The sequence below is a fragment of the Chiloscyllium plagiosum genome, chromosome 7, assembly GCF_004010195.1.
Source record: "Chiloscyllium plagiosum isolate BGI_BamShark_2017 chromosome 7, ASM401019v2, whole genome shotgun sequence".
Lineage (NCBI taxonomy): Eukaryota > Metazoa > Chordata > Chondrichthyes > Orectolobiformes > Hemiscylliidae > Chiloscyllium > Chiloscyllium plagiosum.
The window spans coordinates 64046950-64071405 of NC_057716.1; the positions used below are offsets into that span (position 1 = coordinate 64046950).

Genomic DNA, 24456 nt, shown 5'->3' on the forward strand with positions numbered 1-24456 from the left:
TTTAGAAGACTGAGAGACATTTAAGATCTGATTGAGACGTATAAGATTATTAAAGGATTGGACACTCTGGAGGCAGGTAACATGTTGGGTGAATGCCGAACCAGAGGACACAGCTTGAAAATAAGGGGTAGACCATTTAGGACAGAAATGAGGAGAAACTTCTTCACCCAGAGAGTGGTGGGTGTGTGGAATGCTCTGCCCCAGAAGGCAGTGGAGGCCCAGTCTCTGGATTCGTTTAAGAAAGAGTTGGATAGAGCTCGAGGATAGTGGAATCCAGGATTATGGAGATAAGGCAGGAACAGGATACTGATTAAGGATGATCAGCCATAATCATAATGAATGGTGGTGCAGACTCGAAGGGCAGAATGACCTACTCCTGTGTCTATTGTCTAGCACAGTGTAGGCAAACTCAGAACAGATTATACTAGACTAGAAAGATTGAGAACACCTGGAAGACAAAGTTTCATTGGAAAAATACTAAGCTATGACATCAGAACTTGTTACATCCTAAGGTTATCATATAAAGCTATAATAATGTAATTTGAAGTCTAAAACTGAAGATATTTCTTTCCTTTGCTTCCTTCTTGACTAGTTAGTCTTGGATGCAGCCTTTCATAGAGTGCCATCAAACACCATGATAAAAGATGCCCTGACTGAGCTTGCATTCTTTATTTTCAGTTTTGAATAGCATTGGTTGAGATTTAGAGTTGAGGGTGGGTTGCTGGAAAAGCACAGCCAGTCAGGCAGCATCTGAGGAGCTGGAAAATCGATGTTTCATGCCAGAGCCCTTCATCAGGAATGAGGCTGGGAGCCTTAGGGTGGAGGGATAAATTGGAGGTGGGTAGGGCTGGGGAGAAGTTGGCTGAGGTAGCTTGGTTGAGATTTCGGTCTTACTTTGGTATGTTTGGCAATGGACTAGAAATTGGGTATAATTTTATATCCATGAAATAAATGACCAATTCCAGCAATCAAAAATAATGGCCCAGAATCTGCTAGGTACCTCCCATTAGTTAGACATATGCACTTCCACTCTTTCGCTAAAATGTTATTGCTGAAAATTGTCCACAACTAGTGGGAAGGTTTGTCCTATGGTTTCCATTATATTCAAAGCATAATAGCTTAGAAAATACAGGCACCAGAGTGAAAAGTTAAACTTTATTGCACAAATCTCTCCCTAGGAGGAAAGTGGAAACTGATTAATGATTTCAAAAAAATGTACATTTGAATGAGTAAACTTGCAGGGCTACAGGGATGGAGTTAGAGAGTGGAACTGACTTGGATTGCTCTACAGAGTTACTGTAGATTCAATGGACCAAATAGTCCACTCACCTAATAAAAAAAAAACAGCAAATACTGGAGAACCTAAGCAGGTATAGCAGTATCTGTGGAGAGAGGAACAGATGTAAGAATGATTCTTCTTCAGAACAGTCTACTCCTGTGTTGTAATGACTCAATGGCTAATACTCTATATTTCATTGAATGAACATCACTAACTGTGCCAAGCTCTGTTTGTAAGCTCTAAATGCTTACATTAATGTGAGGTCACTTTAGCTTTTTTGCCAGTGCGTATCTGTTACCCTCACACATTGCAATTTCTTAGATAAATTTCTCTTCACTCTATATCAAAATTTACTCTCTTTTGCTGCAGTAACCATCTGAATAGTAATTATGGATTCAGGGTGCATTTTTTAAAGTGCATAATTTTTCCAGTAGTTTGGCGACTGTCTCTTTATTACAAATCACTTTACAGGATATACTTGAGTCGTTTGGTCATGTACAGGATATGTGATTCACTTGACTGAAGTTTTTAATCCAAAACGCTGCTGATCCCAAAATTAGTGGGAAAAGCTTTTTAGATTTAGTGACAGAAGCATTAAACTTAATACTTTTTAAAAAGGCAATAAATCTGAGGAATTACGACAGAAAATTTATTTTTTCAAAATTTGTGGAAGTGAGCAATTTTACTAAGTTTCATGATTTGTTAAACATGCTGTCTCTCTTGTAGGTAAGGCAATATGTAATGTTAGGAGAAAGAGCTTTGAAAAGTTCCCTTTGTCTCTATGTCTGCCTCTTCACAGATAGTAATGGATTGATTGTAGATTTTTTTTGTTTTACATATCATTTCTAGGAGTCATAACTTACACTTCTATCTGGAAAAAATGACAAATATTCATTAGTCTGAATTTGTTCTGCATGATATTTATTGTTGCTTTCTATTTTTCAGAATTACGATTTTACTACCTCATATAAATTTGAGAGAGTCCCTTTGTTGCAGTGAGCTGGATATTCTTCTGGTACTTAAAAGCAACATTGCTGGTGTTGATTTTATTTTCTAGCGATCATGCCTGTAGTTAGAAGACTCTTAAGAAAACGATACTTGCCCTGGAAACTTGTACTTGTAGCTCTTGTGTTTATTACATTTATATTTCTGATGCATAGGGAAGTAGTTGGGACTACTACACAAGAGCCATGGTTGAAAGAAATGGTAGTAAAGAAAGATAAAGTGTTGAACATGATGATGGGAGCAGTGAACAATCTAAGAGACTCTATTCCAAAAATGCAAATACGAGCACCTATCAGACAGCAAGACTCAACAGACATCAAAAAGCCTTGTTTGCCAGGATGTTACACAGCAGTAGAATTGAAACCTTTCATGGAACGGCCACCTGAGGATTCAAATGCTCCCGGAGCTTCTGGGAAGCCATTTCACACTGATAATCTCTCCCCTGAAGAACAGAAGGAAAAAGATCAAGGAAATGAAAAACACTGCTTCAATGCTTTTGCAAGTGACCGAATTTCTTTACACAGAGGCCTTGGACCTGACACACGACCACCTGAGTATGTTTTAAAATTTGCATATGATTTAAAGTAATCCAATATTTTTGTGAAGTTAGCATTCCCAATTGAATGTAAATGCAATTGAAATAATTTAGAATTCATTTGTAATTATTATAAGGTGAACATGTGAACAAAAAACATTTTAGAATGCTCTGGAACTGCAAATTTACATTATTGTCATATGAACATTGATTTACAGTGTAAATTAAAAGGTGGAATCCAGCCTCAGTGTATTGATAGGGATTAAAATTCACTGGAGGTGGTAATCGCTGATCTCTACCCGAAGTGTAAATGCAGCACGGAATTGAATTTGGTTTACTAAAATGTCCTGATATATTTTAATGTAAGTGTTTTACTATACCGATAGTTTTCTCCCTGGTCTCCAAATACTCCAATTTTTTTGGAAGGCCTGTCTACCATTGCATATGTTCAGAGATATGAAGAGCTCTCTCAATATCTATAGTTCCAACTAACAGAAGTTAACCACTGGATTTTACCCAAGTGCAAGCTGAACTACAGCTATTGGTATTGGGCTGGTGGCTGCAGTTAAACAATCCAATGTGTAATCCTCAAATATAATTTAATCGTCTTTTTATCAAAGTTCAGAAAACTTCTAGAATTAATAATACGCAAAGGGATTATAATGTGATGTGTTGATTGAGAATAAAGATTTTTAAATAACTCAATTCATAATAACATTGATTTATGGAGTTGGATTTCTCACAACAACCATGAAGCATAAGCAATTGACTTTACACATTACAAAGTGTTCCAGTTTGCATAATAACTTGTCTTTATATGTGCACTCTTTAAATAAGAATTTGTCAGTTTAAACAAAGTTGCATTCTATTACTTGGCATATTCATGAACTGTTAGGGCATTGTTAGCATTCTGTTATTGTGCAGCAACTGCACATTTAGCTTTGACTTAAACACCAGAAAAAGATGTATATTTATTTCCCTATAACATCCAAATGTAACACACTCCTGAATAAATGTTGTTTTCATTAGTGTAAAATGCATAACATTGTCTTCAATACAAATATATGGACATCTAGTGCTGAATGCTGTCTCAATATTTTCATATTAGAAATGAAGGGACGTTTGGATGCTGAACATTTTTGTTCTAATTGTAAAAATATTTAATATGTAATTAGTATAATTTTGAAGGTTACAAACATTGGTGACCTATAATTTCTAATCATTGCATAGAACTTAATGATTAAATTTTGCTAAATTTGAAACCTATCTAGAATTGTATGCCAGTTACTCTGAAATGTTCAATGAGAAATTAAGTAAATTAACTATTCATTTAGTAGCTTCTGAGCAAAATTTGTAGAGATTGCTTCAAAACTATATATACTAAACCTTTTTTTTTGCAGTTATGCTTGATATATAAGTAAAATAAATCCAATAAAGGCATCGTAGTTTTAAATAAATAGCTAAGAATGGCATTTTGCCGTCACAAATTTCACTAAATCTTCCAAGTCTCTTCTGAAATGTTTTTCTGTCCAGATGCATTGAGCAGAAATTTAAGCGTTGTCCGCCCCTGCCTACTACTAGTGTGATTATAGTGTTTCACAATGAAGCTTGGTCTACTCTACTCCGAACTGTGTTCAGTGTAATGCATACTTCACCTGCTATATTTTTGAAGGAAATAATTATGGTGGATGATGCAAGTACAGATGGTAAGTACAAGCTACCATCAATACTCTTTCTTGTGAGTGATAAAAATGAAGTATTTTTGTGCTATCTGTTTAGTTCCAGAATTTTCAATGTGTGTACGTTAAGTTCTTAAAATATTTTAGTATAAAAGTAAAAAGTGTCAAACCTTTTGAGTACATCTTAAAAATATGAGTGAATACTTTGGGATTAACTTTTAAGTATTCACATTAATTTACTCTTTCAATTACCATTTATGTCACAATATAATCAAACACTGACATTGAGAAACAAAGGAGTAAAAAAAATTGGGGAAGGGAGGGAGGGGTGTGTGGGAGTGAGGGTGGGGATGGAGGGGAGGGGTATGTGGGGGTGAGGGTGAGGAAGTAAAAAAATTGTATTACATATGAATTTAGGGTAAGTGCCCTCCTTGATAGTTTGCTCATATCATTTTTTGCATCTGTTCAGGAACTGATTAATTGGGAGAGAATATTTTAATTTTTTTTGTTAAACTAATAAATTTATTTCCTTATGTGCTGTTGGAATCGTGAAAAACCACTTTGGACGCTAATCAAATGTCCTTGTTCAGTGCTTCAGTGTTGATTTCTTAATTTTATTTAACTGATTATGTCCTTTTACATTTCCTATACAACTATTTCAGAAAACTAATGTTTCTATCTCCAGATTACTTAAAGGATCAATTAGATAATTATGTGAAGCCATTTCAAATAGTTAAAGTTGTTCGGCAGCGGGAAAGGAAGGGATTAATTACTGCAAGGTTGCTAGGAGCCTCAATAGCAACAGGAGAGGTCCTGACTTTCTTGGATGCACACTGTAAGTTGACTAGTTTTAATATTTGGAGAAGTGGTTGGTTATTATTCACAAAATTGTGATATAAGCGTCAACTTTTTGGAAAAAGTAAATTAGCACTTGAAGTGTGTGTTTGTTGTCTATTCCTTCTAAGAAGTGCACAACCTTCTATTGACTTTTATTTAACAAATATTATGATGCAATATGATACTATTGTTTTCTTATTAGACTAGGAATTCGGAGACCAACAGTAATTACCTGGGGAGATGCTGTCATAGTGAAATTTGAATTCTACAGAAAATGAATCAGTTAGTTATTTAAGTCTGAAAAAGCACTAGAGATGATAAAATTCAAATTCAGTAAGGGTCTGAAGTTTGAAGCCAACCGAATGGCAACCACATAATGGCTGTTGATTTTTGAGAAATTCCCATCAGATTAACTTATGTTCTAAGGAAAGGAAATCTGTCATTCTTACTTGGTGTGGTCTGTTTGTGACTTCAGACCCACAATAATATAGTTGATACTGGACTGCCCATTGAAGGGCCTAGCAAGCTACCCAGTTCAAGGTAATTGAAGAATGAGTGATAAATGCTTCCTTGCCCAGCCAGTGACTCCCATCTCAGAATCCCTACAGCGCCTATTGAGTCTGCACTGACCCTCTGAAGAGCATCCCACCCCTATTCCTGTAAACCCTCATTAATCATGGTTAATCCACCTAGCCCGCAGATCCCTAGACACTGGACAATTTAGTGTAGTCAATCCACCTAACCTACACATCCTTGGACTGTGAGGAAAGTGAAGCTCTGGATATAGGTTTGCTCGCTGAGCTGGAAGGCTTGTTTTCAGATGTTTCGTCATCATACTAGGTAACATCTTTAGTGAGCTTCCAAATGAAGCATTGATGGTGTAGCCCACTTTCTATTTATATGTTTGAGTTTCCTTGGGTTGGTGTTGTCAAACATATATAGAAGGTGGGCTACATCATCATTGCTTCATTCAGGGGCTCACTGAAGATGTTACCTAGTACCTCAACCTGAGCTATAAATCTTCTCAAAACTTGCTGGGAAAGTGAAGCACCCAATGGAAACCCATGCGGACACAGGGAGAACATACAGATTTGACATAGTCAGCCAGAATTGAACCTGGCTTCCTGGTGATGAGGGCATGCTAACAACTGAGTTACCCTGCTATCCATTGACACTGAATAAATAATAAAGAAAATGGCTGGAATCTATAATAAATCCACTGAATTGTCATAAAAATCCACTAATGCCCTTTTTTTTTAAGAAAGGAAATCTGACATCCATACAAGATGGCAGTTTTCAGATCCACTGCACATTAGTTCATTTGTAACTGAAATGGACTAACAAGTTACTTAATTGTATAATAATTAGAAATAAACATATGTCTTGTCTGGGACATTTGCATCCCATGATGAATGTGAGAAAAATTTCCTGAAGTAAGTTCGAGGCCACACTGAGCTATCACAGCTAATTTGTTTACTGGCAACTATGACAGTTGCAATTGTTTCCAAAAATACACGAGGTAAATAAATGCAAATATTAAAATTAATAGGTGAGAATGAAAATTCATAAGTCATCTGAAAACAATTTGAATTAATGATTGACCTAATTGACTATATTTATTCTTTTAATCTATGTCATCACTACTACCTAAAGATTACTTACAATGCTGAAGGAACATGATGCTTATTGAAACTGTGGCCTCGCACTTCACATAAGTGAAAGATATTGAAAAAAGTTGGATTTATTAGAGCTCAAATGCAAAATTATATTCAGTGGGAGATCCCCTTTTAAATTTTTTTTGTCATTTTTGTTCACTGTAAGCTAGGTTGAAATCACATTCATTTGGATGTGAATATAGGAAGTATGGTTAGTATGTTTGCAGATGGCATCAAAATTTGTGGTGTATTGGAAAGCGAAGAAGGTTATCTCAGAGTACAGCAGGATCTTGATCAGATGGACTGATGAGTAGCCGTTGGAGTTTAATTTAGATAAATGAGGTTTTGTGTTTTGGTAGGGCAAATCAGTGCAGGACTTAAAGCTAGTGTCCTGAAGAGTGGCCAAACAAAGACCTAGGAGTACAGGTCTGTAGTTCCTTGAAATTAGAATTGCAAGTAATGAAGAAGGCCTTTGGTATGCTTGCCATTATTGGTCAGCACATTGAATATAGGAGTTGGGATGTCATTTTGCAGCTGTACAGGACCTTGGTTAGGCCAATTTTGGAATACTGCATTCAATTTCTAGTGTCCCTGCTATAGAAGGATGTTGTGAAGCTTGAAAGGGTTTAGAAAAGATCTACAAGGATGTTGCTGGGGTTGGAGCTAAAGGGAGAGACTGAATAGACTTTGGCTATTATCCCTGGACAACTGGAGGCTGAGGGGTGTCCTTTATTGAGATTTATAAAATCACGAGAGGCATGTATATAGTGAATAGCCAAAGTCTTTTCCCCTGAGTAGGGAAGTCTAAAACTGGAGGACATAGGTTTAAAGTGAGAGGGGAAAGATATAAAAAGGATGTAAGGGCAATATTTTCAGGCAGAGGGTGGTTCTTGTTGGAATGGGCTGCCTGGGGAAGTGGTGGAGGCTGGTACAATTACAGTATTTAAAAGGAATGTGGATGGGTATATGAATAGGAAGGATTTGGAGGGATGTGGGCCAGGTGCTGGCAAATGGGACGAGATTAATTTAGAAAACCTGTTCAGTATGGACAAGTTGGACTAAAAGGTCTCTCTTTATGCTGTATGGCTTTGGTTAGCATGATGTCATCATGACTGATATATGTTTAAATTCTTTTGAAGGGGTAATGAACAAGTTAGACAAAGGAGAGCCAGTCGATGTGATAAATGTGAATTTCCAGAAGTCCTTTGACAAGGTGCTACACAGGAGGCTACTAAATAAGAGCCCATGAAGTTGTGGGTAATGTATTGGTATGGATAGAGGATTGGCTGACTGGCACAAGTCAGAAAGTGGTATAAAGGGATTCTTTTCAAGGTGGCAGATGGTAACTAGTGGAGCTCTCAGGGGTTACTGTTGGACAACAACGATTCACATATTCATTAGCAACCTTGATGAAAGAACTCTGGGCATTGTTGCTAAATTTGCAGACAAAACAAGTGGTGGGATAGGTACTGATGAGGAAGCAGGTAGGCTGCAGAATGACTTGGATGGGCTAGGAGAGTAGGCAAACAAGTGGCAGATGGAATACAATGGGCAAGTTTAAAGTTGTGCACTTTGGTAAGAAGAATAGAAGCAAAGACTATTTTCTAAATGGGAAAGGCTTTGGAAATCTGATCTACAATGGGTTTTTGGTGTTCTAATCCAGGACAATCTTAAGGTTAATAGGCAGGTTCAGTTGGCAGTTAGGAAGGTAAATAAATTGTTGGCATTCATTTTGAGAGAGCTAGAATACAAGAGCAGAGACTTATTGCTGAGGCTGTATAAGGCCCTGGTCAGACTGAATTTGGAATATTGTCAGCAGTTTTCAACCCCATATCTGAGGAAGGATATGCTGGCCTTGGAGGGAGTCCAGAGGAGGTTCATAAGATTGAACCCAGGAACGAAAAGGCTTGTCAGAAAAGGATTCTATGGAGTTAAGAGGGTTGGAAGGGATCTCATTGAAATATACAGAATATTGAGAGGCCTGGAAGGAATGGGCATGGAGAAGGTTTTTACACCAGTAGGAGAGACAAGGACTGAGGCCACAGCCTCCGAGTGAAGGGGTGACCTTTATAACTGAAATGGGGTAGACTTTCTTCAGCCAGAGGGTGATGAATCTGTAGAACTCATTGTTGTGGAGGCTAAATTGTTGGATGTATTTAGCACAGATAGGTCAGTTCTTGATTACTTTCATTAGGGTTAGAGGTTATGTCAAAAAGGCAGGAAAATGGGGTTGAGAAATTTTTATCAGCCATGATGGATTCAATGGGCTGAATAGCCTGATTCTACTCCTGTGCCTTATGGTTAATCCAATCCAAAAAAAATACAAAGGGAGTACATATATATTGTAAGTCTACTCCCCCTCTCCCCAAATTATTAGCAATTATTGTGAATATCTGTAGTGGAAACCAAACAAATGTGAGTCTTATACTATTCATTTAAAAACAATAGTGAGCAATGAAGCAATTTTCAGCTAAAAATTATTTGGTAATTAGATTGCTTAAAATGCACATTTGTACCAGGACAACTGGAATTATTGAATTCTGCCAGTTATTTACCTAGAATCGATGCAGCACAAACTAATATGATCAAAAGTTTTTTTTTCCCTGTTAGGTGAATGCTTCAATGGTTGGTTGGAGCCTTTGTTGAGCAGAATAGCTGAGAATTACACAGCTGTGGTGAGTCCTGATATCACAAGCATTGATCTCCATACATTTGAAGTAGCAAAACCAAATCCATATGGACAAAATCATAACAGAGGTAATTTTGATTGGAGTCTGTCATTTGGATGGGAACCCCTTCCTGACCATGAGAAAAAGAGGAGAAAAGATGAAACTTATCCTATCAAGTAAGTATATACTTCCAAAACACACTAGTAACAATTATATTAACAAACGTATGATACAAGAGTATTAAAGTAAAATATTCTGATAGATGTCAGTCAGTCTGTCATTGCAAGGTAGTTGAGATTGTCATAGCATAGGAAGTTCTTTTTCTCTTAATGATAACAGAATACCTAAACATTAGATAATATAAATTTACGGTATGATTAGAAACAAAAATTGGGAAACCTAAATGACAACATACATTGTTAATTTTGTTAAGCAAAATTCCAAGGATAGTGGAAATTGCAAATGTAGAGAGACTCATGGCTGAAACCAATTTTCAAGATTTTATGCAGCAGTGTAGAAACAAATTAATGCCAGCAATTACTGGATGGATTAACAGGACTTTGAAAAGTAATAGGAAAGTGTATAAAATACGATAAAGGAAATGCAATAGGTTGATGGAACAGCAACGAGTAGGAAAATAGTTTAATTAAAATGTAACCTTTATTGTATAACAAATGTGTAGAATGCTGGTTGTGGGAAGAGGCTCAACCACTGAGAGCCACCCTCATTCTCCTGTTGCTGACTCTCTGCCCCATAATGCCATTACCACAAACACTCACCTCTGGCCTGGAACCCAGCAAGGATATTGACATTGGGTGTGCGCCTTCTTTACAGCTTCTCCAATAGCATTTCATAGAGCTGCCAGCCCTCAGGATGGGACTTCCACTACTAGAGTCCTTCATGCTGTGGAAGGCACACCATAGGCCTGTCAAGTGCCTGAGTGGAGTGACATTTAATGGGTCATCTTGAAATGAGTTGTTATTGGGCCATCACTAATGCTCTCAGGCCAACACTTGGCATTCCTTTTGACTATGCAAAATATTGCCCTATATGCGGCTCATGATTCACCGCCAATACTTTGCCAAATGGTCTCAATTCTGCTAAGTTGGTTATTCTGCTAATTCTCCATTGGTTTTCTTAAACAATGCTTCAATTATCTTTCCCAGCCAATAATGACCTTCCAATTCAAATACGTTTTCAAATATCTGGTAGTCTGGTGTGTCCTGTATAACTGGGAAGTTATGTAAGTGTAGTTCTTGCCATTAGATCTTTTGCAAGCATCTTAGATGGTGAAAGGGAGAAGAAACATGATCAAAACATGTACAGTTCATCATTCCTGATCGTGAAATTTGTAAAGTCATCCTGAATGATTACAGTAACTCTTGAGTAGGAGCCATATCAATGTCTGATGGATTCCTGTGTTATACATTACCTTGTCCTGCAAGAGGGAGGAATGAGTTTAAATGAGATGGTTGCAGTATATTTTGTAATGTTTTGTCTAAACTGAATAGCTAGAAATACACAATAGGTGTGAGACTTGCAGCAGTCCATAAGCATGTGAGAAATTGAATATCTGAATGTTGTCTGAGCATTTGATTGTTGAACAACAGGCTGTGGATCACAAAGGTCTCAGATTATGTCACTGTGGTTCAGGTTTCAACTTCCACCATACTCTAGGTGAAAAACGTTTCCTGATTTCCTTTCTAATTCTTTAGTGAACGTGTTTAAGAACTTGGTTGAAGTGCAATCTCTTTGCTATCAGAAATCTATTTTTCCTTATCTATTTTAACTGGGCCCCTCACTCAGGGTTCTGACACAGAGGGAGAATAGATACCCACACCCTGTAAGTATTGGCTGCTCAAACTATCCAACATAAATGAGACCCAGTCAGGTGGAATCCTGTGAGCAGTTTCCAGCTCCTTCTCGAAGACTGATACTGGCGGCGGTCCAGAGAAGGGGCACACTGCTGATCTCAGGGAACATGGAGGGACTGTCTTATAAGGAAAAGTTCAGTAGATTGGGTCATTGGATCAAACTCTTGGAATTCCATCCCTGAGGACATTGTAGGTCTATCTCCAGCACATGGACTACACCATCTTCTCAAGGGGCAACTAAGGACAATAGTAAATGCTGGCCCAGCCAGTAACACCCACACTTCTATGCGACATTACTCAGTGGTGCTATCACCAGGAGCTCCGAGGTTGTCTTGTGCAGTCTTTGTGCCTTCTCTGAAGAGTTGGCCATGACCTAGGCAAAGCAGCTGACACCAGCTCATGAGCAGGACAAATCCCTCAGTGTCCTGCCCTGAGCCAGCCATATCTGGCTAGTGGGATCCAACAAGCTGTGAGTGGCAGGGTGGAGGTGGTGCATGTGCTCCCGGAGAAGTGGTATCTGTCCTGTATTTGGGAGCTTCTCTTTCCTGCCAAGCTGAAAGCAACTACAATACCCAAATGTCAGCTCCATTCTGCACTGCACTGACACTTCCAGAATTGATTCACAGTCTGTGCCTTTGTCTTCCTCACTGTCTCCCTCCATCCCTCCATCCCCTTTTGTTTGTCTGAAACAATTTTGAAGCCCTCTACTGCCAAGTGAGCCTGAGTTTTGTATCATCCACAAACTGCTTTGTCCTGCCTTAAAAAAAAGTTTTGTTTATTTCTTTCTATATTCTGTGATGTAATGTCTACTTTAAAATCATTTTTAGAGTTTGGAGTTTGAATTAGACATGTGGGACGGAGGAAGTGCTGGTCTCATGGTGTTATCACTGGACTGTTAACCCAGAGATCCAGAACTTTCTGGGGACCAGGGTTCAGATAGCACCATGGCATATTGGAATTTGAATTCAATAAATATTGGAATTAAGAGTCTAATGATGACCGTTATTGATTTTGGGAAAAACCCATCTGATTCACTAATGTCCTTTAGGGAAGGAAACTGCCATCCTTACTTGGTCTAGCCTACATGTGACTCCAGACCCACAGCAATGTGCTTGATTCTTAATTGCCTTCTGGGGCAATTTAGCATGGGCATTAAATGCTGGTCTGGACAGTGATGCCTTAATCCTGTGAATGAATGATGGAGGTGGGGAGGGGGGATAGGAGAGAGAGAAAAAGTTGTGTGTGTGAGAGAGATATTAAGGGGTTTAATTTAAGTTGTAAGGCTTTCTGAAGGCATGATTTGTTAAAGAAAACAAAACTCAGCGAGAAATACTGAGAAGGCTAATAGAATTTGTTTACATTTCCAATTCTAAGTTTAAGTTTACACTGGGACAGTTTGTAAGAGTATCCAAAGTAAGCAGTATATTGCATTGGGTTTCAGTCACAAAGATCCAGAATTTTCCTTTGGCTTTGAGGTAAAACTATCACATGAAGGTTTTTGGTTCCAGTTCAGTATTGGCAGAAATCCTGGTTGAAGCTAGACCTCTAAAACAGTTTCTCATTAAGAAGTGAGATAGTTTAAACCTGTTTTTTAAGAAAAAAAAAATGGTTACTTCAGTGTAATGATCCTCTTTAGCTTGAAAGTTCAGGATGAGAGTACCACATCCACTGTTGACCATCACACTAAATAACATTATATTTTCATGAACAACGGAGAATGGGGATGGACATTAGTTATGATTGTTTTGCCCTTTTATACTGAGACATAAAGGTACTGTTTGATTTATTCCTTTTTTAAAATCCTTTTTACTCCTGTCCCTCTAATAAGGTAGGCTGAAACGTGTTCTGTTTTTCGGATTCCAATTAGTGAAATAAACACGTGTAAAATTTTGAAATTAAATAAAAGGTGACATGCATTATCAATGATCAAAATATGGATAATTACTTTGCTATTCCACTCTCTTGCTTGAGGATGGGAGAAAATATTTTAAATTACAAAGTTTATTAAATATAGAGGTATTAAAAACGTTGGCTTGGGTTGGTTTCAAATCCCTCTAGGTTGGTATCCAATAGTGGTTTCCTCGATGAACTAAGCCCAACAGTATTCCTCTTTGCAGGAAAAGTGTAAGCTGCTTTCTAGCCAGCAACCTCGCAAATGTAGTGCAAGGGCTGACTGCTTTCAGTCTCAGGCTGGAATCTTGCTTTCCCTCTGGAGGTCAAACAGTAATTGACTTAAAATCCTGAAATTGTATATTCAAACTATTGGCAAACTCTGATTTCAGTCACATAAGGACAGGCATTTTAAATACTAATGACCCATATTGGTGGGCTTCTTGAAATATTAAGTTAAAAATGTACCTGAGTCCATGGAAAGTACTGAGTCGACAAGTTGGAAAAGCTTACCTGACCTTTCCAGCAATCTGCTTGTTCATAGTATCTGGAGTTAATGTTCAGGACTCCCCAGGGCTGTTCCTAAGATCTGCTCCAGTACTTCTGCTGGGTCAGTCCTCCCAGTGGGACAGAGTATATCGAAGAATAGCAATGGAGGAATCTGGAATGCAAATTGCAAGATATGATTCAGTAGGAATGATGGTGTCAGGCTGTTGTATAGTTACTCTGGTTATCAGGTGTATGCTAGTGTTTCTTGCTGATAAGAAAAACAATGGCCAGACAACAACATGCTCTGAAGAAAACTACAAACTCTAATGTCCTTTTACTTGTTTTATTACACTATATACTTAAAATAATACAAAATTGTACACAGATATTAGCGATTCATAGAGATGATCAGTCTTGGCTGTGAAAGCATCTGTAGTCACCAGTTCCTTTCCTATGCTTGACAAAACTGGAGATTATCTTCGTTACAACAAACCAAGTTAACATTTTGTACAGCAATTGTCAGCAAAATAAAATTAATTCTTTAGTCCCTGGTATGATAATGTAAAATGCCAGTTTAAATAACCACATTCAGCAAATAAGGATACTTCATCCTATGAATCGTTTACTTTGCTGTCTTTTGCATGTAATCTGGCACCTTGCCTATTAATAAAGCTTAAGGTAATTTTAACTACACTACTGTAACTTACACTAAGCTAACCTTAATTATATTCTTGTCCTCAATTTTTGGATGCCAGCAGTCTGTGGACAGTTCTTTTAATTTTAATACAAGTCTTTGTTGGTGAGGTGGACTTGGCAGGGTGTGTTTTTGCCATTCTTAATACCTTGACTGATGCTGGGTGACGTCTGGCTTCATTCTTGTTCAACTCTGTCATGATTTAGCTACACTGGCTTGCAAAATGATTCCAGATGGCTGCTGAGAACAAACCATGCTATTGTAGATCTGGAGTCACATTTAGGCCAGACTAGATAAGGATGATAGATTTCCTTTCCTAAAGAGAGTTTAGTTGATCAGTTGAATATGGATGACAATTAGGTAGTTTCATTATTAATAATAATAATATTATTACTCACATCATGTTTTAGATTCTTATTTATTACATTTTATGTTCCACAGGAGCTATGAGTAAATTTGTACTCTGTCTTTGGATGAATGCTCCAGTCATCTAGATGATTAGTTCTGCAATGTTACTGCTTTGCTACTGTTCCCTTTGATGTCATCTCCCAACTGATTCATCTGCATGGCAGATGATGTGTAATATTATATCAAAATATTTCTCTTTTAAATCATTTGGGTGTACTATCATGACAGGAAATATGGCAGTCCAAAGAGAACGGCAACCTGCATTTTGCACAGAAATGCTGCCTTAATTAGTTATTTATAGCCTGTGCAATCATAATGGTTCTAAGTTCACAACAAAGAAACTAGCCATTTTTATTGACTTTTTCCTTTGCAATAAAGACTAAGAATTTCAGCAAAATAAGCTTCATGTCTCAAAAGAAACCTAATATATTGTACTTATTTAATTTTGCAGATCGCCAACATTTGCTGGTGGACTGTTTGCTATCTCTAAACAATATTTTGAATTCATAGGCAGTTATGATGACCAGATGGAAATTTGGGGTGGTGAAAATATAGAAATGTCTTTCAGGGTAAGTTCTCGTGCTTTTTTCTTTTGTTTTTGTTGTTAATATTATTTATGCAAATTTCATTCTGATTTTAATCCAGATTAAAAGCTTCACTAATTTTTAATCTATGAACATACTGTCATTTAAAACAAGTAATTTTTAAAATCAGTTTGCTGACATTTGTGTTATAGAGTCATAGAGATGTACAACATGGAAACAGACACTTCAGTCCAACTTGTCCGCGCCAACAAGATATCCCAATCCAATCTAGTCCCACCTGCCAGCATCTGGCCCATATCTCTCCAAACCCTTCCTATTCCTATACCCACCCAAATGCCTTATAAATGTTGCAATTGTACCAGCCTTCACCACTTCCTCTGGCAGCTCATTGCATACACATACACCCTCTGCGTGAAAAAGTTGCCCTTTAAGTCTCTTTCATATCTTTCCCCTCTCTTGCCCTAAACCTATGCCCTCTAGTTCTGGACTCCCCCATCCCAGAGAAGAGACTGTCTATTTATCCTATCCATGCCCCTCCATAATTTTATAAACCTCTATAAGATCACCCCTCAGCCTCTGCTCCAGGGAAAACAGCCCCAGCGTATTCAACCTCTCCCCAAAGCTCGAATTCTCCAACCCTGGCAACATCCTTGTAAATATTTTCTGAACCCTTTCAAGTTTTGCAACATCTTTCCGACAGGAAGGAGACCAGAATTAATGCGATATTCAAACAGTGGCCTAACCAATGTCCTGTACTGCTGCAACATGACCTCCCAACTCCTGTACTCGATACTCTGACCAATAAAGGAAAGCATACCAAACACTTTCTTCAGTATCCTATCTACCTGTGACTCCACTTTCAAGGAGCTATGAACCTGCACTCCAAGGTCTCTTTGTTCAGCAACATTCCCTAGGACCTACCTTTAAGTGTATAAGTCCTGTTAAGGTTTGTTTTTCCAAAATGCAGCACCTCACATTTATCTAAATTAAACTCCATCTGCCACTTCTCAGCCCATTGGCCCATCTGATCAAGCTCCCATTGCAAACTGAGGTAACCTTTTTCACTTTCCACTACACCTCCAATTTTAGTGTCATCTGCAAACTTGCTAACTATACCTCTTATGCTCACATCCAAATCATTTATATAAATGCTGAAAAGTAGTGGACCCAGCACTGATCCTTGTGGCACTCCACTGGTCACAGTCATCCAGTCTGAAAAATAACCCTCCACCACCACCCTCTATCTTCTACCTTTGAACCAGTTCAATATCCAAGTGGCTAGTTCTCCCTGTATTCCATGAGATCTAATCTTGCTAACCAGACTCCTATGGGGAACCTTGTCGAATGCCTTTTTGAAGTCCATTTAGATCACGTCAACCACTCTGCCCTCCTCAATCCTCTTTGTTACTTCTTCAGAAAAAGTCAATCAAGTTTGTGAGACATGATTTCCCACATAAAGCCATGTTGACTCTCCCTAATCAGTCCTTGCCTTTCCAAATACATGTACATCCTGTCCCTCAGGATTCCCTCCAACAACCTGCCCACCATTGACGTCAGGCTCACTGGTCTATAGTTTCCTGGCTTGTCCTTACCACCTTTCTTAAACAGTAGCACCACATTAGCCAACCTTCAGTCTTCCGGCACCTCACCTGTGACTATTGATGCAAATATTTCAGCAAGAGGCCCAGCAATCACTTGCCTAGCTTCCCACAGAGTTCTGGGTACACCTGATCAGGTCCTGGGGATTTATCCATTTTGTGTGTTTCAAGACATTCAGCACTTCCTCCTCTGTAGTATGGACATTTTCCAAGATGTCACCATCTATCTCCCTACATTCTATATCTCCCATGTCCTTTTCGACAGTAAATACTGACGCAAAATACTCGTTTAGTATCTCCCCCATCTTCTGCGGCTCCACAAGGGCCGCCTTGTTGATATTTGAGGGGCCCTAAACTCTCCCTAGTTATCCTTTTGCCTCAATGTATTTGTAAAACCCTTTTGGCTTCTCCTTAACCCTTTTTGCCAAAGCTATCTCATGTCCCCGTTTGCCCTCCTGATTTTACTCTTAGCCAGTTGCGTTTTCAAGTTGTGTGTTTAGGCTGTACTGGATTTTTCTATATCATTTATTATTGGTACTATGTTTAGTTAGTAACAGTTGAAATTTGAGCACGGTAAGATGGCCACACTGAGCATCTCACTAGCAAGTGGATGATTTGCACAGCTACCCAATTAAACACAAAAATGTCAACCATTTGGGCCATCTAATTAATTTGTAAATAAAAATGAATACTTGAATGATTTGAATTTTTATCATGCTTTCCAAGACCACAGGTGGTCTCAAAATACTCCACAGCCAATAAATACTTTTGAAAGTGTACTCAAATGTTATGTAGGAAATGCAGAGGTTTATTTTAATTATGGACCTTCTTCATTTATTTTGGTTTGTTCAGTCGGCATTTTTTTCCACATAAGGATGGAAAAGCAGAAATGCACAATGACTTTCAAAGTTTAATTTTACTGCTTTTGTGGATTTCAGTATTGAATGCATAACTAAATATAACTGCAATTGAAATGTATTCTATGCCAATCTGTTTTTAGAGGTTAAAGTTTCAGTTTAGCTGAATAACTGCTGAAGTAGAGTGACTGTTTTAGAACATTGTGATTTGCTGTGTTAAATATTGTCAGGCACCTATACAGAGGATTATAATCTGTTGTATTATTGGTTTTGCACTGCCACTCCATGTAACTTAAAACCGTCTTCATAAACATATACAGCACTTTAACATTAGTCCTATAATGGTATGCAAAGAAAATACATAAATATAGTTTACTTTCCAAATATTTATCAAAGAGTAAGGAACTGGAATTTGACAGGTGTTTGAGAGCTGACATGACATGACTGATCAGCTAGCTGCAACAGTGTTTAAAATATCTTTGAAAGGAGATATCAAAAAGCAATCAGAAAAGTTGATTACAAGTGTACTTGCAAAATACAATTGTTAAGAAGGCTTTTGAAAGCACCGAAGGTCGGTAGCTAAGTTAATGATTGAAAGACCATTCTATACTGCAAAGATCACAGTGTAAAACTTATCAATAATGTTGTGAAGGGAAGGTAAAATAGTCAGTAAACCAAACGTTGAGAGAATAAAAGATGCAAGTTCAGGATTTGGAATGGATAAGATTTCATGTAGGTTAGTTTGAGAGTATTGAGGTTTTTTGAAAATAGAAGTTGATTAATGAAATGAATATTTTTTGGATGTGGGCAACCAGTACAGATTGAGAGGACAGCAGAATGGAATGAGTTGGATAGGTAAACTAAGCTATTTTGTGGGTGAACAGCTTTGGAATTAGATGGCAATGTTGGACAAGGCTGATGTTCACGTAGGCTGGTGATTGAGGAAACTTAGAAGCTAAAGGTGTGGGTACTAGTTTATTATTGTTTAGGGCGGGAATAGGGTAGGGCCATGATGTTATAGAAACTGAAGTAGGTGGATTAGTTCCTGTTCAGGTGTGGCTTCTGAAATGCACCATAGAGTGAAATGATATGAAGAAGTTGCACAATATCTGATTCTGTGTCACTGAATAGCCAGGATCAGATTTGATTCCTAGTTATTGCTTATATTTCCTGATAGGAATTGAGAAAAGAGATTTCAATACTTTTGCTGATAACGTTTAAATCCTAATAAAATCAGTACACTAATGTCAAACCCAGTGAGGGGAATTGATGCCAGTTTGTGAAAATAAGATTTTAAGTTTTTTTGTATGTAATATTATCACTTCAAGTATTTTCTAACTTTAATCTAATATGTGACTATCAATTTAAGTTTAATAGCAATCCAGTTTGTTTGCATATGGATATCATGCTATTTAAAAACCCACCAAACTTTTATGTAATACTTGTACATAGTTATTAGCGAGTTTTGAGAAGATTTGTAGCTTAGATTGAGGTTTTGGATGTAGGTTTGCTCGCTGAGCTGGAAGGTTCATTTCCAGACATTTCGTCACCCTGCCAGGTAACATCTTCAGTGGGCCTCAGGCGAAGCACTGCTGAAAATTCCTGCTTTCTATTTATATGTTTGGGTTTCTTTGGGTTGGTGATGTAATTTCCTGTGGTGATAGATCCTGTGGTGAAGTCACTTCTTGTTCCTTTTCTCATGGGGTGGTAGATGGGGTCTAATTCGATGTGTTTGTTGATAGAGTTCATTAAAGACCCTATACAGACAACAAACAAAACTAATGTCACTTACAAAATACCATGCAAGGACTGTAACAAACACTACATTGGACAAACAGGCAGAAAACTAGCCACCAGGATATATGAACACCACCTAGTCACAAACAAAATGACCCCACACTAGTATCCTTACATACGGATGAGGAAGGACACCACTTCAATTGGGACAACACATCCATCTAAGGACAAGCCAAACAAAGACATGCATGAGGATTCCTAGAAGCTTGGCATTCCAACCGGAACTCTGTCAACAAAGACATTGAGTTAGACACCATCTACAACACCCTGAGAAAATGAACAGGAAGTGACTTCACCACAGGAAATATCATCACCACAGGAAATTACATCACCAACCCAAAGAAACCCAAATGTAGAAAGTAGGTATTTTCAGCAGTGCTTCGCCTGAGGCCCACTGAAGATGTTACCTAGCAGGTTGATGAAATGTCTGGAAATGAACCTTCCAGCTCAGCGAGCAAACCTACATCCATAATTAGTTGTAATAAGTGTCTGGGCTAAAATTAACATTTTGGGTTATAACAGAAGAACATGCTTCTTGTGAACTGAGGTAAGATGGGGTATAGTTCCTTTTTGACAGAAGTGGGTACTGCAGATGCTGGAGATTAGAGTCAAGATTAGTGTGGTGCTGGAAAAGCACAGCAGGTCAGGCAGCATCCGAGGAGCAGGAAAATTGACGTTACCGAAAAAGCCCCGAGGGGCTTTTGTCCCGAAACATAGACTTTCCTGCTTCTTGGATGCTGATTGACCTGCTGTGCTTTTCCAGCACCACTCTAACCTTGATTATAATTCCTTTATGGCCAAAGGTCACATGCAGTGATAGAGTGATGGCATATGCATAAGTCCTAAAAGTATACTGACATCTCGTGAGAGCCCCCACTTTTTATTTCAAACATAAAATACCTATTTCAAATAGGTGTATGCTTGATTATACTAAGACAAAGTTTGCAAGGCTGGCATTTCCAACTTGAGTATAATGCTTCAGAAGTTTGATCATTCATGCTGATATGTTGATTATATACCTGTTTGGAGAGAGGTGTGTTGTTCCTTGTTGCACTCGTTTAGATGTCTTACTGCTGGTTGCTTTCATTTTATTTTTGCATGTTCATTGGTGTTCTTCCTCATTTTGTGTGTGCATGATTTATTGTGCCAAACATTGTTCTACCATAATGGTTGGATATTTTAGAAACCTTTGCTGGTATCCAAGCATTTCTAACTGGCATTCTTTGCCCAGTTCAGTTTTGGTAGTTCTCCATTGATTTGCAGCGTTTCCATGCAACATCATTGTAAACGTTTTGCATTGTCACTAAAATGATTGATTATGTCCGAGACACAGCAGATAATCCAGCCCATACAAAAGCTGATGTATTCCTATTGACCTGCACATTGATGTTCTTGACTACGTAACTGAAGATATTCTTTAGCCACAGCCATTACAAAGAATTACAATCGGCAACTGCTCAAGATGAGCAACTGCAAGAAGTGTGAAAAATTTATCCATGGATAGCTTGAGAATATCAAAGAAGTGTGAGAAAATTATTTCATTTTGTCTGTACAGAGGAAAAAAAATGGTATTTGCAAATCACTTCAAGAGTAGACAAGTTCTCATATTAAAAGCATTACACATATGTCTACATTACATCAGTGACACTAGGATATTGAATATACAAAATAGCAAGCACATAGGTCTATGTACTGGCCAGACATGAATCAGGAAATTCAGTGGCTTGTGAATGCATGAGACATCCTGTACATATTAACCCAAGCAGTGGAGGAAGCTTCTACATCGAAATGATGTTCCATCTGTTCATTGGGCAAAAGTAGTAACAGGTGTAATGTCAGTTTGTTTTTGAAAAAAATGAATTACTTTAAAATTTTCCATTGTTTGATTTAATAAAACCATGAACATTATTTTTAATTATTCAGTGCCTTGGATCAGAGTTTCACACAACAGATCACAGTATACAAGCAAAGCATTTCAAGGCATGTGTATTAAATATCCCACTATCCATTCTAAAACTGTCTAGCAGAGTAATGGTACATGGTATCAAATCAATGATCAAGTATCGATTATGTATAGGATGTCTTATGCGTTATTTCTGCTATGTAGTCATGAAGTAAGAATTTAACTTAAGACAAAATTATGATTTTGGATAGAAAGTTTTATATTCGCTTATATTGAGTCAGGGCTAAAAATGTTGACTTTGTATGGTATTGTCCATTTACAAATGCCATGCTGGAGATGCTGAATGGATTTCATTTGTAAATGCAACTACTTGGTTCTCTAAATTGTGCCAACATAAGTTGAAGTTATATAATTAATACCTGAGTTAATCATTTCAATGTTTTGAATATTAACCAATTCCTAGAACATATAACAGCGCAGTACAGGTCCTTCGGCCCTCATTGTTGCGCCGACCTGTGGAACCAATCTGAAGCCTGTCTGTCCTACACTATTCCATTTTCACCCATATGTTTATCCAATGACCATTTCATTGCCCTTTAAAGTTGGCGAGTCTACTACTGTTGTAGGCAGTGCATTCCATACACCACCTACTGAGTAAAAAAAAATTACCTTCTGACATCCGTCCTATACCTATCACCCCTCAACTTAAAGCTATGTCCCCTTGTGCTAGCCATCACCATCCAAGGGGGGAAAAACACTCTCTCACTGCCCACCCTATCTAACCCTCTGATTATCGTATGTCTCTATTAAGTCATGTCTCAACCTTCTCTCTAATGAGGATAGCCTCAAATCCCTTTCCTCATAAGACCTTACCTCCAAACCAGGCAACATCTTGGTAAATCTCCTCTGCATCCTTTCCAATACTTCTGCATCCTTCCTATAATGCGGTGACCAGGACTGTACACAATATTCCAAGTGAGGCCTCACCAGAGTTTGTACAGCTGCAGTATTACCTCCGTGGCTCTGAAACTCAATCCCTCTACCAATAAAAGCTAACACATTGTATGCCTTCTTAACAATCCTAAGAACCTAGGTAGCAACTTTCAGGGATCTATGTACATGGACACAGAGATCTCTGCTTATCTACTCTACCAACAATCTTACCATTAGCCCAGTACTCTTTCTTTTATTCCTGTTGCTCCTTCCAAAGAGAACCACCTCACACTTTTCCACATTAAACTGCATTTGCCACCTCTTGGCCCAGCTCTGCAGCTTATCTATGTCCCTCTGTAACTGCAACATACTTCAGCACTGTCTACAACTCCATTGACCTTCGTATCATCCACAAATTTACTAATCCATCCTTCTATGCCCTCATCTAAGTCCTTTATAAAAATTACAAACCGCAGTGGCCCCAAAACAGATCCTTGTGGTACCACCAGTAACTGAATTCCAGGATGGACATTTCCCATTTGTCTTCTTTCAGCTCGCCAATTTCTGATCCAAACTGCTAAATCACCCTCACTCCCGTGCCTCTGTATTTTGTGCAGTAGCCTACTATGGGGCACTTGATCAATTGCCTTTCTTACATGCCACCTCAACCACTTTTCCCCAACCACCTAATTTGGTGACCTTCTCAAAGAACTCAATAAGGTTTGTGAGGCACAACCAACCCCTCTCAAAACCGTGTTGACTATCCCTACTCAACTTATTACTCACTAGATGATTACAAATCCTATCTCTTATAATATTTTCCAACACTTTGCCCACACCTAAGTAAGGCTTACTAGTCTATAATTACCAGGGTTGTCTCTATTCCCTTTCTTGAAAAAGGGGACAACATTTGCAACCTCCAATCTTCTGACACTATTTCTGTAGACAATAATGGCATAAAAATCAGAGCCAAAGGCACTGCAAACCCTTCCCTTGCTTCCCAGAGAATCCTGGGTTAAATTCCATATGGACCAGGGGACTTATCTATTTTCACACTTGCCGGAATTGCTAACACCTCCTTGTGAACCTCAATCCAGTTTAGTCTACTAGCCTATATCTCATGTATTCTTCTTGACGACATTGTCTTTTTCCAGTGTGAATACTGATGAAAAAATACTAATTTAGCACTTCCCCTATCTCCCCGGACTCCAAGTACAACTTCCCATACTGTCCTTGATTGGTCCTAATCTTTCTCTAATCATTCTTTTATTCCTGATATACCTATAGAAACCTCTTATGGTTTTCCTTGATCCTATCTGCCAACACTTTCTCATGCCCCCTCCTGGTTCTCCTTGGCTCTCTCTTTAGGTCTTTCCTGGCTAACGTAGAACTCTCAAGCACTCTAACTGAGCATTCACATCTCATCCTAATATAAGCCTTTTTCTTCCTCATGTTTGTCTTAAATTTGTGAAGTTACAGAAGAACAGCTATTAAAATAAAATGTTCAAATTGACTTGAGTGATTGAACTAATCATTTGTTTGTGGTGTGCTAAATTGATCTTTTTACATCTGGGTGGCAATGTTAATTTTTGATTTGGCCTTTCACTCAGCATTAAAATTACAACTTAATCTAAATGGATCCAATAATAGTAGAACGCAATAACAGTAGGACACAATCATAATCAGACAACAGTTGACAATGAATCTTGAAGGTTATTCACAGAGGTAACTCAAATCCTGGACAAAGATAACTTGACCAGTCCAGATAAACGTAACTTCTCAGTTCAGTGTCTTGTGTTCCTTGATCTT

At 38.1% G+C, this 24456-nt stretch overlaps 1 protein-coding gene across 5 annotated transcripts in view; it reads left to right on the top strand.

Moving 5' to 3' along the window:
• galnt3 (UDP-N-acetyl-alpha-D-galactosamine:polypeptide N-acetylgalactosaminyltransferase 3 (GalNAc-T3)) overlaps positions 1 to 24456 on the top strand; it is an 85204-nt gene that overhangs the window by 36987 nt on the left and 23761 nt on the right. For 3 of the 5 annotated variants that reach the window (XM_043693910.1, XM_043693908.1, XM_043693909.1), the window contains exons 2-6: positions 2440 to 2838; positions 4353 to 4525; positions 5184 to 5333; positions 9601 to 9835; positions 15466 to 15583. In XM_043693910.1, coding sequence (XP_043549845.1) covers positions 2483 to 2838; positions 4353 to 4525; positions 5184 to 5333; positions 9601 to 9835; positions 15466 to 15583 — 1032 coding nt within the window. In that variant the 5' untranslated portion in view covers positions 2440 to 2482. Of the gene's footprint in view, positions 1 to 2224; positions 2839 to 4352; positions 4526 to 5183; positions 5334 to 9600; positions 9836 to 15465; positions 15584 to 24456 lie in introns of all 5 variants that reach the window. The other 2 variants (XM_043693905.1, XM_043693907.1) reach the window with 1 other exon arrangement.